At 43.1% G+C, this 13,767-nt stretch overlaps 1 protein-coding gene across 5 annotated transcripts in view; it reads right to left on the reverse strand.

Moving 5' to 3' along the window:
* The window catches only part of Bend7 (BEN domain containing 7), a 93,614-nt gene that overhangs the window by 64,273 nt on the left and 15,574 nt on the right, over positions 1-13,767 (reverse strand). For all 5 annotated transcript variants that reach the window (XR_010048902.1, XM_063253779.1, XM_063253778.1 and 2 more), the window contains one exon: positions 3,079-3,378. Coding sequence is in view for 4 of the 5 variants with exons in the window: in XM_063253779.1 (XP_063109849.1) it covers positions 3,079-3,378 (300 nt within the window). In the remaining variant the exon portion in view is untranslated. The remainder of the gene's footprint in view (positions 1-3,078; positions 3,379-13,767) is intronic.

Raw genomic sequence — 13,767 nt, forward strand, 5'->3', positions numbered from 1 at the left:
GAGCCGTGAAACAGCTACCACTTGAGCCTTCTTTTTTGTCTTTTTTTGAGATGGGGTCTCGCTATGCAGTTCAGGCTGGCCTTGAGCTCTCTTTGTAGCCCAAGCTGGTCTCGAACTCGCAACAATCCTCCCACTTCAGCCTCCCCAGTGCTGGGATTACAGGCATGAGCCACTATGCCCGGCTCACTTGAGCCTTCTATCAGGTGGGCCAGGTCAGGGCTACGGTTTTGCTCCGATTACAGTCCTCATTACACATTAGGTGTCTCTCAAGCCTGTAATGTGCATTATGTGCACATAGTAAAGTTCACCACCACAAAATACTTCTAGCACAATTATTTACACTCAAGGCTGTGCCAGACTGATATGCTGCAACTTTAAAACTGCAAATTTGGGGGAAATATCAAAGAAATCCCAGTTACAAAAAGGTGGGCCTTGAACTAGGTGGCAGTTAGGGGTACTGACCACTAAAAATCCATGGAGAACTTAACTTTGTTTTTCTTTTCCAGTATTGAGGATTGAACTCAGGGCTTCTGCACTGAGCCACATCCCCTCATTTATTTTGTGAGGCAGGGTCTCACTAAATCACCAGGCTGGGTGTGAACTTGAGAGCCGGCTGCCTCAGTTTCCCAGACTGCTAGGATTATAGGTATGCATACCATGATGGGCGAAGGACTTCTGCCCAGAACTTTTGATCCTCTATAGCAGTAACATGATATGGCTATGAATCATTTCCACTGGTACAGTCTGTAGAGCTGGTTAACTTCATGCAGTGACAGTATAATACTGTTCTTACATCTGCTATTTCTCTCTCCTCAGAACAGAATCCTGTATGGTCTACATGTGTGTGTGTGCAACTTTTGATAAATTTAAAAATTATAATAGATTTGTGTATGCTTATGGCAGTAAATGATAAAACACTATTATGTATAGACATTTTGTGCATTCATGATTTATATAACTTTCGATCTATTTTCTATTTCTGGGCTATGAGGTTCATCTAAGACTTTTCCTAAATTGTGATAAATCTCAAAAAAAAAATTATTCTCAAAGAGTATCTGCCCAGTTCAAATCCATGTTATTCAAGGGTCAACTATATAATGTATTTTTGTTAAATGTATGCAAGCAATACGCACAAAAAATGTCTATTTTAAACAGAAAGGGAGGAATTTATGGTATAATTCGTAATAACATTAGTAATATCCTTCAAGTCAAATCTGCCACACTTTCTGTGCACTGGAAAGCAGAACACTTGTTATCCATACATACCTAAAGCATCTCACTTTCCTTCTTTGACAACAGGAGAGTGAGGGGGCTTCTCAGACATTCCTAGGCACTACTCTAAGTGCTACCTTTGTCATTGTTAGAGGACAAAGGTAATCATTCTCGGTTCATTATAAATCACTGTCTAATTTTAAAGAGAAAGGGCTATTTTTATGGTGGAGCCTTTAAAGCGCCATCTCCCTGTTGGCAGAAGATGCCAGCATATAAACCTGACACTGGCCCCACTGATCCTGGGAGGAAGAGAGACTCTGTGTCTGGGTTTCCTGCTGTCTCCCAAGTGTCTCAGGATGGCTATTCCATCCCTCAAATTAGTTTAAAGAGAAGAAAACAAATCAAAACCTTTTTTTTGGTGCAGGGAATTGAACTCAGGACTTGATGCTTGCCAAGCAGGTGCTTTTTCTGCTGAGCCATATTCCTGGCCTGAAACTTCTTTTATTTAAAAGGATCTCATGAAATGAAAATAAACGGAAGAAAAGCTTTAACTTTTCAAGGAAACTCAAAACATCCTATTTTTTCCCTACTTTGCAAAAACTATAGATCTGTATATCTACAGGTAATTAATAAAACAAATAATGTTCAATGTTGCTGGATAGAAAATTAATATGACCAAGAAAAGCACCATTTTTTCCCTTAAGCTTTGAAAATCACTGTCATTTTTTCTCCTTTAGCAATTAGGGACTTTACAGAAATTTATTTTTAATGGAACACTTTTTCAGCGCTAATGAGGCTGATTACAAACATGGGTCCTCAGGTTTAGCACCAGAATTGGAGGATTAAGAAACAAGCCCCGCGAGGTGTGAGGTTGTCAGCCCTCCCCACTACTGGCATTCTTCTGATGACAGAGCTGCATGGTCCCCCCCAAAAAACACTGTGAATACTTAACAGAAGAGGCCCCAATGCCCCCAGTCCTCTTCAGAACATTCCCCTGTGTTCTGCTCATGCCTGTCCCATCATTCGTGCTACCTTCTGGAGAGTTCCAGAAGTGTTCTTCTGAGAGTCTTTCGTTGCACTGTCATAGCTACTTCAATGTTCTGAAATGATTCAAAATATTTAATTTTCATCATCTTGACTTTGGGGAAGAGCCAGAAGTCACACAGTGCCAAATCCGTTGAATAAGATAGACGAGGACACACTATAGTGTTTTTATGAGCCCTCCTTTCCACTGGATGACGATCAGCTGTAAGATCCACTGTATTTTTAATCTCACCTCATAAAGACACTCATGAATGAGGGCTTCCAGAACTGCTTCAGAAAGTGGCAAGAACAATGGGATAAGTATGTCTGAAGCAAGCGGGGTGGTGTCTGGGGGGTTAATGGTGACGAGCCTTTTACTGTAATCAACTTGTTAAGAGTTTAGACACTTGCCATGTTCCCATCACCTCCTGCAAATGAAGGAATAAGTAAAAGGATATACTGTACATATCTGTAATACAACACAGAGTAAGGCAGATCCTTCTGGTGATAAAAGGAACTGTCGATGCCCTAATGTTCCATCTCCTGTGACATTTATGTATTGGCAGATGATAGTTTTAACTTCTTCGAAGGCTGAAATTTATACAGGGAAACCTTCACATAAGACACAGAACCTCCATTTCTCCTGCTTCTCTGTTCTAGACGTTGTAATATACTCCCATGCTCACCTTCATGTTTGCCCTGTCTTTTGAAATAGCTCAGCACAAGTGAGTGATTGAGGAAGAGTTTAATAAACTGATCTCAAAGAACAAACTGAATATTTAGAATAAGATACACCAGGACAACCCTCCAGAAGTACATTCTGAAAGCCTGGTGAGAACATACCGTTGGAACTTGCAGTGGTGTGGGGCTGACTCTGGAAGGTCTGAGAACGGGTACCATACTGCCCTGAGAACTGCCCACTGTGAGGTGTTAGCTCATTCCACGCACGTGAGGGAGGGGGGAGGCTCTGAGGGGCCTCTGCAGAGGAGTTTGAACGCTGAGGCCAAACTAGATCCAAGTCCTGGGGCTCTTCTTTTAATTTTTCTCCTTCTTTGCCGACACGCTGATATATCCTCCCAGTGCTGTCATTCAGTAATCTTCTCATCCCTGTAATTTGTTTTTTAATTTCCATGCTTTCATCTCCTAATGGAAACAAGGCAAAAGTTAGCATTGCAAATTAGAACAAGGAAAAAATGGGCCATACCAAACAACAAAACAAAATAATTGTTCTTTGGAAATGGGCAAGAATACTAATTCCATAAACTTAAGTAATTCGTAAGAATTAAAGGCAGGAAAACTGTTCTGTGATCTGAAGACACTGAACACAGCCTTGTGTCTTGTGTTAATCTCCTTCTGGCCAGTCTTTTCTTAGTGTATGCCACCAGGGACACATCCGATGCTCTCCCTGGAAGCATTTTCTTAGAATATTATAAGAAAATGGGCTGAGCCCAAAGACAAGGACGGTACGTGAAGGACAGGGTCGTCTGCTCAGCGGCAGCCACACAGAGGCCTGACGAAATCACAGACAGGCAAGAAACCAGCACAGTGCTCTGGCTGCTCATGGCTTGGCTCGGAAGGCAGGAACCCAAACAGAGAAGAACGCAGGCTAGTTGCTGGGACAGGAGCTTTCTAAGAGGAGCTGCAGAGCACGTCAGGAGTGCTACTGACAGCAGTTGTCCTCCAGGACGACATCTTGTTGTGGAGATACCACATTCCAAGAGGACAACAGGACACAGAGGCACGCTAAGTGTTGAGGGCCCCCAAGGAGGACTTTGTATTTCTTGCGCCCTGACTCTATGGCAGCATCCCGAGGGAGCCCATGGAGATTCCTGCCTACTCTAGGTAGCCAGCTAGACAAGCCCTGGATGTGTGGAAAGGCAGCCTCCCCACACTGGACCCCGCTAGAACCAAAGCCACCATCTGAACCTGCCCAGTCCAAATCGCCTACCACCTCCCCACACCACCCATAACTTCACACAAAGACAACAGGCTGTTTCTAAATCCACTTCACCTAACACTGACTTTTAAGATCAAGGTAAAATACACAAGGCACAAAATTCGTAATCTCAACCATTTTTAACACACAGTCTTGCAAAGTACATTTACATTGCTGTGCAACCAATCTCCAGATTTTTTTACACTGACTTTGTTACATTAAGTTTCTTTTTCAGTCAGGTGTAGTGGCATATGCCTGTAATACCAGTATTCTGGGAGGCTGAGGCAGAAATTTCTAAAACCTAGCCTGGACAACTCAGTGTCTCACTGAGACCTTGTCCCCAAATAAAAAATTTTAAATATAGCTCACTGTGGAAGTACTGGGTTCAATTCCCACATAGAGAAAAAAAAATCAAGATTCTTTTCCTCTTATAGGACATTTTTAAAACTAAAGTATTTCTATACTGGACTGCCAATACTTCATAAACTTACTTAACGATGACAATAAAACTGTGCAGATTGAAAGTATTTTCATCATCTTCTGGGAGCCATTTCAAGCATACTACCTTCTTTTCCTGTAGTGCTGGAGGTGGAAGCCAGGATCTGCACGTTAAGCAAGTGCTTTGCATTGAGCTCCCCCAACCCCATAGCATCTTTTTAAACTGTACACTGCCAGCATCCTCACAGAGATTAAAAGATTGGCTTTATTTTTCTTCCTTTAACCCAGGCCTTCAAAGTCCACATATCAATGCCTATTCATTAAGTCACTCTACTAAATGCTTCAAATTTAGACTACGAGAAAAATTAAAAAAAAATGTCTATTAAGAAATACACAGCTCTTGAAAATAAATGCATAACATAATATTCTAATGTACTTGGCATCGTATGAACTAGGTTTCTCAGTAGAATTCGTAATTGTACAATAACCTAGGTATTTTGTATCACTGAATTAGATATTTGGCTTATTGATGCATATGTGTCACATTAGCAGATATTGTAGAAGGAAAGTTTACACACTATTTTAAAGTCAGTCTGTTCTGTGTGGGCACTGGGATGGATCCTGGGCTTTGCTCATGCTAAGCGACACTCTACCACTTAGCTATTCCCCTGACGTGAACAACTTTTAAAAACAGTAATAAAAATACTAATTCTGTCTTTACTATTAAACACTGGTGAATTAAAAAAAACCACAGATTTCCAAAGTTACAATATTGTTATATTTTAGCATATGCCTCAGAGGAAAAACTCTGAATTCATAATAAAACTATTTCCACTTCAAACACCAGTGATGATTATGGTAGAGAAACAATAAATCATATTCCAGATTGTATGAGAAGAAGCAAGCAGGCATGATTTAAATAACACGAAGTCAGCAACTTTTACAAGGTCCTCACCGTGTCTGGGAGCAGGGTGTGTCTGGCTGGAGGAGCTCCAGAGGCTTCTGGAAGATACCAGTCACACACATCCCAGCCAGGTAACTGCACCGCTTCCCGCACGTTTCACCCTCTGCCTTCCGACCCACTGAGCCACCACAGTGCGAGCAGGCCTCACACAGCCTGCTCCTCACTGGCAGGGCTGCTGGCCACCTCTCCTGGCCCCCAGGGCTCTCTGTAAGGAGCTGCCATCAGCCAGGCCACGAAGGCCCGAGTCAGAGGTGACTCTTTCCCAACCTGACTCTGCCATCACAGGAGAGAGGATGCATCTTGTGTCCAAGTTCCCACCTCTGCTCCTTTGCTCTGAGAACAGAATTAATTCTATGACAAAGTGCTACCATTGGGAAGACAAAAAGGTCACAGGGATTCTGGAACCTTCTGAGGGCAAAACTGCTTGGTCATGACTTTAGTTTTAGAGGTGTAGAACTTATGCCTATGAAAATTAAGACTGAAAATACAACTTGAATTTTACATGATTTTTATATTTTCATGTTGACAACCAGAAGCCTATGCTGAGGTGGAGATGAGGAAAGAAGGTGACAGGCATCCATCAAGGAAACCTGGTGGCTGGCTGCGGCACAATGTGCAGAAAGAGGTCTTCGAAAGGCAAAACAGACCCCAAATCGGGATTTGGGAAAAAGCAAAGCTGTGAAGGGCAGCGGCTGAAGATCAAGAGCAAGACAGCTCAAGGCCTGTGTCCTTCAGAGCAGCATGGAAGACAGAGAAGAAGGCTGCAGTGACTGGAGCAGCTTCCATTGAGAGACCTACGCAAGGGTGAGGCAGGCTTGGCTGGGAGACCTTCTCAGGGGACAAGTGTGCACGCAGCAAGGGTCCCGGAGCTGGCCACATCCTATTTCCTTTATCCACAGACTCCTGGGAGAGCCGAGGCCATCGCGTTTGGATGTGTCCCTTGAGTCAAGGAGGTCTTAAGGCTTGGTATCTAAGTGGCAAGCTTTGGCAGAGAAGAGGAGGTTTCCTTGCACACTTGGGGCAGACACACATAAGGTCAGAAATGAGACCCGAAAACCAACGAAGGAGCTTACATCAATACTGAGCTAAACCATACAGCCCAGGGGCGTGGGTGCTAAGAGCAGGCAGGCGGACAGCTGCTCAGACAACAGAGGTCAGCAGGCATGCTGACAGAGCAGGGCCGCATCCCTGGCACATGGACGGCTCCTCAGCAGCACTTAACTTGCTGCTGGCTCTCAGACAAAGTTGTATTCTCAGCCTTCAGTTTCCAGAACCGGAGCCAGGCCTATGCTCTTCAGAGACCAAGAGATACACAGAGCAGTCTATACAGGTGGGACAGAGGTGTTTCAGTTTTTAAGATGCCTCCGAAAAGCACACATAGCCACAGGAAAAGCGGTTTATTCTATCTGTGGGAACTCATACTTTAATTTAAAAAAAAAAGGCAGAAAGTATGAGGCCGAAATACTAGTTCAGTTTTGTCTTTCCAGTTCTAGTTAGAGTCCTCTCCATTAAAGATATTTAGAAAAGGAAACTCTTAGGAGCAAGATGCTATCCAGAAAAATAAGATTCTACCAGGACACCCAGGCATTTTTCCTGACTTCTATCCATGCTTGTCTTGTTTTCACTCATCTTCAACTCAGAATCAAAATCCATTTTGAAAAAACAAACAAAAATGTTACTCTAACAAAGCTATGAAGCTATACCATGTGGCTCTTATTGTGAAACAACCTTAACTGAATTCCTTTGAAGAGTTAAGTCACTATACGCCATGGACAGGGTCTAGAGAAGCACATAGGCTGAATCTGATTCCTTTGTAAATGTCAGAACTGGTTTAGGTCACTTTCCCTTATATAACAAATTTTATGGTTCAGAGTCTCGCATATGTGCTAAGTGTGAGGGCAACAGAGAATCTGCCTTACCTTGGCCAAAAGAGCACACTCTGCAGAACATCTAGTCTTGGGCAGGAAGACACCACGGCACACAAACATGGAGAGTGGTTTACACACACAGCATGTGTCCACGTGTATGTGCCTTATCATCGCAAAGTCACACGAAGAACAGACTGTACCTTTATCCTGAAAATGCTGGCTTTTGATGTACAGTGAGGCACCCCATAAGTGTTTCTCAAGTAAGTATAAAAGAACTGGCTTATCAAACACATATAAAATTCAATAGAGTTAAATGCAACACCAATGTAGTAAACAATCAATCAGTATGGAAGAGTGAAAAGGTACCAGCAATAAATTATTCAACAAACATTTTATGGAACACTTCCAAGGCTCCAAACATACAAAGATCACTGGACACAAACTGAAAGGCACGCCTCTCCAAATGTTTCATCTTTTATCCAATCCCTGTACATGGACTTGCTGCTCTGAAAAATGGTCCTGACCACGCCCAGTCTGCCCATGTCAGTTCCCTGCAGTTCTGAGAACTAGTCAGGTACTCAGATAGCAAAAGGCCCTGCCATTTGCAGGCAACATTTTCTGCTTCCTGCCTAGAACTTTTCCCAGAGAACTCTGCTTCACCTGCAGGGTATTTATCCTCCCACCCCAACGACATGAAAGTAGGGGAAGAGGGAATTTGGCTTTCTTCTGGCCCCTAAAAATCTCACTTTGCCTGCCTCAGGAAGGAGCTCATAGAGCCATGCTCCCTTCCACCCTTCCTCCCGAGCAGCAGCTCTGTGTGCCAGCAGCTCAGGATTCACAGGAGCTATGCAGGTGACCAAGAGGTCAGGGAGGCCATCATCCCATTAAGGACCTTGTGTGCAGGTTAAGGTCGAATTTTACATGGGAGTCAGTGGGTTACTATGCTGGGTAATTCAACTTCATTATGTCTTTTAGCAGAAGGGAAGGAAACAGACATATTCTTTAGAAAAATAATTTCAACAAAATTACGGTAACACGGTTATGGAGAGAGAATCCAGTAGAATATTATTGATAAAGCCTACACAGTGATGATGACACCCTTTACCAGGACTTGGGGACGAGAATGGAGAGAGAAGACGGCATGAAGACAGTGACGGACTTTAACTGAATGTGCTTCGAATTATTTAGTGAGGGGATGGAGTGAGGATGGTGACACAGAAGAATCAACAAAGACAACTTTGAGGTTTCTCACTCGAGTGCCTCAGAGGACGTGAACAGTGGCCAGAGCATGAGAAAAATACAGTTGCAGAGAATCTGGGATATAAGAAGCCTTGCATGTGTGAGGAGCCTCCAGCACACATGCATGTGTATGTGTGTCTGTGTGTGTGTGTGTGTGTGTGTACACACAGTGCTAGGGACTGAACCCAGAGCCTCGGCTCATGCTAAGTACATTTTCAACTACTGACCTCTATCCTTGTTTTATCAGACTCATTTTGACACAGAAAATGTAGATGCTCATCAGGCACTTGGAAGTGCAGCTATGGGGTAAAGAAGTAAAATATATGTCCACATGCATTTCTGCAAATATTCAAAGCAACATCACTCATAACACCCCACAGGACTCCCACAGGACTCCTGCACTGTTCCCTTCACTGAGGCCCTCCGGGACCCAGCGAGCTCTGGGGGTCCCCGCCAACTGCAGAGACTGGAAGACATCTGACAGGGAGCTCCTGGATTCCCTAATTAGTCTAGCGTGAGGAGAGCTCAAAACAGACATTTAAATATTAACAGGTAAGTGCCTTCACTTGTTTCCAAGGTGCTAAGTCGAACCTCTCTCTCTGTGGCAGGTAACAAGCATACGTGCCTCATTCTCCCTGACCTAAGAGCAAATTCCCTATCTTGGTGTCCATTTAGGGGGGACTCACCTTAGCAGAATGGACAGAAGAAATGTGCAGAAGTGAGGCACAACCCTTTCACTACATTCAGTGTGGCAGACTTTTATTATTCTAGCATGTCCAGTTCTGTTTTACAAAGGCCATAGAGAAACTTGAGGAGATAACAAACAACCCCACAAAAATGATTAAAGGAACAAGGAAAAGGTTAAGTGAGCAAAGAGCTAGCCGTTTTATTAGGAAGTAAATTGCCACCAAATGACTTACCCAAGTATACTGTGGGGTATTATGAGCAGGACACTATTCTTCTATCAACAAGAAAAAAACAGATTGAAAATGTGGCTTCCAGGCTGGAGGGCAGGCAACAGATGGCCCTAAAGAGCTGGCCCTTACCGCTCATACATGCTCACGTTAGAGTGCAGAAGCATCTGTACAGAGCTGACAGTATGAATGCATTTCCACCAGGGATGAAGAAAACGCTCTACAACCGGCCAACAGTGATGGTTGCACAACACTGTGAGTGTATGTTTTAAAAAGAATACTTTAAAGGGCCAGGGACACAGCTCAGCGGCACAGCGCCTGGCTGGCAAACACGAGGTCATGAGTTTACCCCTGGTATCAAAAAATTAAAAAAAAAAAAATGCTTTAATACTCGCTATATTTTTTTTTAGTGGAAAATAAGATGACAAAGCTTATAGTATATGGTCCAAAATACTTCCTTTCACAAATCTGCAGAGGTTGGCACAGGGCCGGGTAGGTCAGAAGGATAGAAAGGACACAGGCCCTTAGGTCCAGAGGGCTATGTTCCTCCCGCCACTGAGCCAGGGAAATGACTCTGAAGTAGGTCCTGCTACAAGATGACTGGAGGTTGGCCCCTCATTCTGGGCCCATATTAACATGCAGATGCTATCAAGGTCCCAGCTGGCAGCCCCGAGGGACAACAGCCATGTTTACAAGGGACATGCAAGACTGAGATTCTAACTCAGCAAAAAATGGTCTGAAAGCCATGGTCAGTGGAGTAGAGCAGAGGCACGATTTTCCAGGGAACCTTTTCTCAAAGGCAATCTTAAGTGAAACCTCAATAAACAGAGAGCAAAGCTCTGCTGAAGAGGGTGTGTCAGCACCCAGATTCCTGAGCCCGTCCTTGGAGTCCACTGAGGAACTCCAAGGGTTCCACACAGCATGCTCTGAATGCCACTGGAAAGAAGAGGGAAAGAGCAGTGACGGGACACTTAGTTGGCTGGATCCAAAGCTGTGGGAAAGAACATCTAGACTGCAAATGTGCTGCCACATAACTTCAGACTCAAGCTGAAAATCAAAGGTGAAAAATCATTAGAGGAAATCCAGTGTCTTTCAAATCTATTGAGATTCCAAGTCCTATCATTTATTTCACATTTACTATACTCCACGTAAATATGAAACCCATGAGAGCAAAAGAGAAAGAAATATAAGAGAATATATTAAAAGATACATTAAATATAATAGATTATATTATAAAGATATATTAAATATGAGAATAAAGAGTGAGGGAAGGGGGTGTTAGGAAAGGTAATTAGGATGAATACGTTTAAAACATATCGTCTGCATAGTATGAAAATACCACATCAAAACTCCACACTTTGTAAAATTAAAAAGCATTATCAAAAAAAAATTTTTTTAAAAATCAGTCTCTTCCCTTCAGGGATTTAAAGTCCAGGATGGAAAATGAAATGAATGCACAAAAGGTGAGATGCACTGCCCCTCTTTTAACGGAAAGGCAACCTTAACAGAAAGGTCAACCACAGCGGCAGGGACAGGGACAGGGAGCAAGAGGCAGGGATGCTTTCTAACCACTGTTGAGGACAGGGAAGCCATGTCCTGAGAGAATGCCATGGATCCTCCTGGAAAACAGACCTTCGAAGCACAAAGAGCAAAAGGGAAGACACTGGTATGAGGGACCAGGAGGAGCAAAGGAATACCTGAAGTGAAGCAACAAATGGGCTCAAAGTGAGTTACTATGCTGCTGCTTAAACCCTTCCCTCAAGAACCGTGACAACGGAGAACACACACCTGAGAGTCTTCAGGGCAAAGTCCTGGGAAGGGAATAAGAAGCAAATCATTTTCTTTGATGTTTATGTTTTCGTCTTAAAATAAATGCACATATTGTACTATACTGTTTCTGTATTTAACTTCAAAACAGTTATTCACTAGCAAGATATGCAGCTTCCCACGGACTCCAGAACAACCCTCCATCCAGTTACTCATCAGCATCGGAGCCAGAGGAAGGGCGCATCAACAGAGGAGAGGCTGACAGCCGAAGCCAGGCTTTTCACTGTCTCCAGCTGCGATTCCAGGAATCCATTTACAGTGATCACACTGGAAGAGACACACCATGTCAGCACACAATGAACACCTTAGCTACTCAGTAAAGGACAAGTTGAAAAATTACAGTCAGCTTCCTAAAGATGTAAGATCTGAGATGACCAGTAAATAGTGCTAGTGTTTTTTGGGCACTCTGGGAGAAGAAAGGAGTGAGTTGCATTGAATGAGGCATAAGGGCAGAGAAAAACAAGTGGGCAGCTGAGAATATACTAACTTAGTTGCAGTTAAGGAAAGAACGGGTCAAAGTCAAAAACAAAAGGATGCTGAAAGTGACAGGAAATCAAAAAATGTTTTTGTAAGAGTAACATGACATGATTACCCAATAAAGAATTTATCTATTCATATCTCCCCCAAATGATCTCATATCATGAAAAATGAAGTTTTAGAGTAGATACAGCACGGTCATTCAAACTTCCTTTGGTGAATAATTCCACCTCCCGCTAAGTCTGAAACCAGCACTTCAAGTAATGCTCAAGAATAATCATGTCAGGGAGCTAAAAATCCCCAAAACACAGAAGACGTTTTGCAGATGAATAAAACTGAATACGAACAATGGAAAACAGGGCAAAGGACACAAACATGTAATTTACAAGATCAATAAATGTTAAATCTCTTATATTCCTAATTATTAGTGTAGTAAAAATTAACGTGAAATTCTATACCCTCTATTTGGCAAACATCACAAATTTATCTTACAGAACCGTTCTCACAAGTACCCCACATGCACAGGAATAGTCAGTGGAGCATCATTTTCTATGGCAACACTGGAAACAGAGATTTGTCAGCAAAATATTCGATAACAAACTATGGCATATTTATCACACCTCTGTAAAGAGTGAGGCAGACTCTCACGTAGTAATTTCAAAGTACGCACAAGACAAACTGAACTTGAGAAAGGGTGAGATCACGACCTCATCCATTTGTGGATAATCCTGGCATAAGCCAGCTTGGTTCAAATAACATTCTCAATATACACAAAATAAACAAAGATTCAGGTAAAGCAAGGTGCAACAGAGTGCAACTGGGGTGGGATCTTTTCCTTTTTTGCTTTATATCTTGTTCTCAACCTTCTAATTTTATTTGCAATGGCTTATTTTGAAATGGTTTCCAAACTAGTATCACCTATTTCTTTTTTATCCACCCTGGGAATTGAACCTCGGGCCTTTGTACTAAAGTGTATCTCCAGTCCTTTATTCTTCACGTTGAGACAGGGTCTTGCTATGCCACGAAGTTGCCTCGACTGGTCTTGAACTTCCCGTCCTCCTGCTCAGCCTACCAGACTGCTAGGATTACAGGCATGTGCTACCATACCTGGATTACTTTTTTAAAGAAAAAAATCCAGAAGAAACATGAATTTTTGCCCTCCAATACTGGTTAGTAGTGACAGCTTTGGATATAAAAACATTTTGATGAAGTTGAGCAGGAATGGCTAACAGTGGCTAGAAAGTACAGCAACAGAAGCCAAGAGGACAGGGTCTGGGAAGTGGCGCATCTCACGGCCCATGGAATACACACATGCCTGACATGATCTCCTGAAAGTCATTTAGGCTGTATGACCAAAAAAAAGAGAATGCAATGTATTCTGGGAGAAAGAATGATGAGGCTACCATTGATAGAGCACTTACTATGTCCTCAGCACGCCAGTGGTCTACCTACACCTACTCCTGAGAACAAATGAAGAGCTTCCGATGATGATGTACACACTCTACCCAGGAGAAAACAGAGACTACCTATGGGGGAGAAAACAGGGCGCACACACTCCTAGGCCCACGCACTTCACTATGGCACCAGTAAATAGCTGACAGGCAGGAGCGACTCCTTCATGAAGCCGTTAAGCTACGTGGTGTCCGGAGAGATGCCAGGCCTTGGAACAGGCACTTTCTGAACTAACTTAGCACCTGTCTTTGTTACTTCTTTCTTGTTGCCAAGACAAAATACCCAATACCCAAGGTTAAAGGGGGAAAGTTTCATTTAGCTCATAGTATGCAGAGATACCAACCCATGACTGGGGGCTCCAACGCGGGGTGACTGGCAGAGGGGTATCACAGAGAAGATAGTTCATTCAGTAGAAGT

Source organism: Cavia porcellus, unplaced genomic scaffold, assembly GCF_034190915.1.
Source record: "Cavia porcellus strain 051 isolate PalLab524CR breed Dunkin Hartley unplaced genomic scaffold, mCavPor4.1 scaffold_7, whole genome shotgun sequence".
Taxonomy (NCBI): domain Eukaryota; kingdom Metazoa; phylum Chordata; class Mammalia; order Rodentia; family Caviidae; genus Cavia; species Cavia porcellus.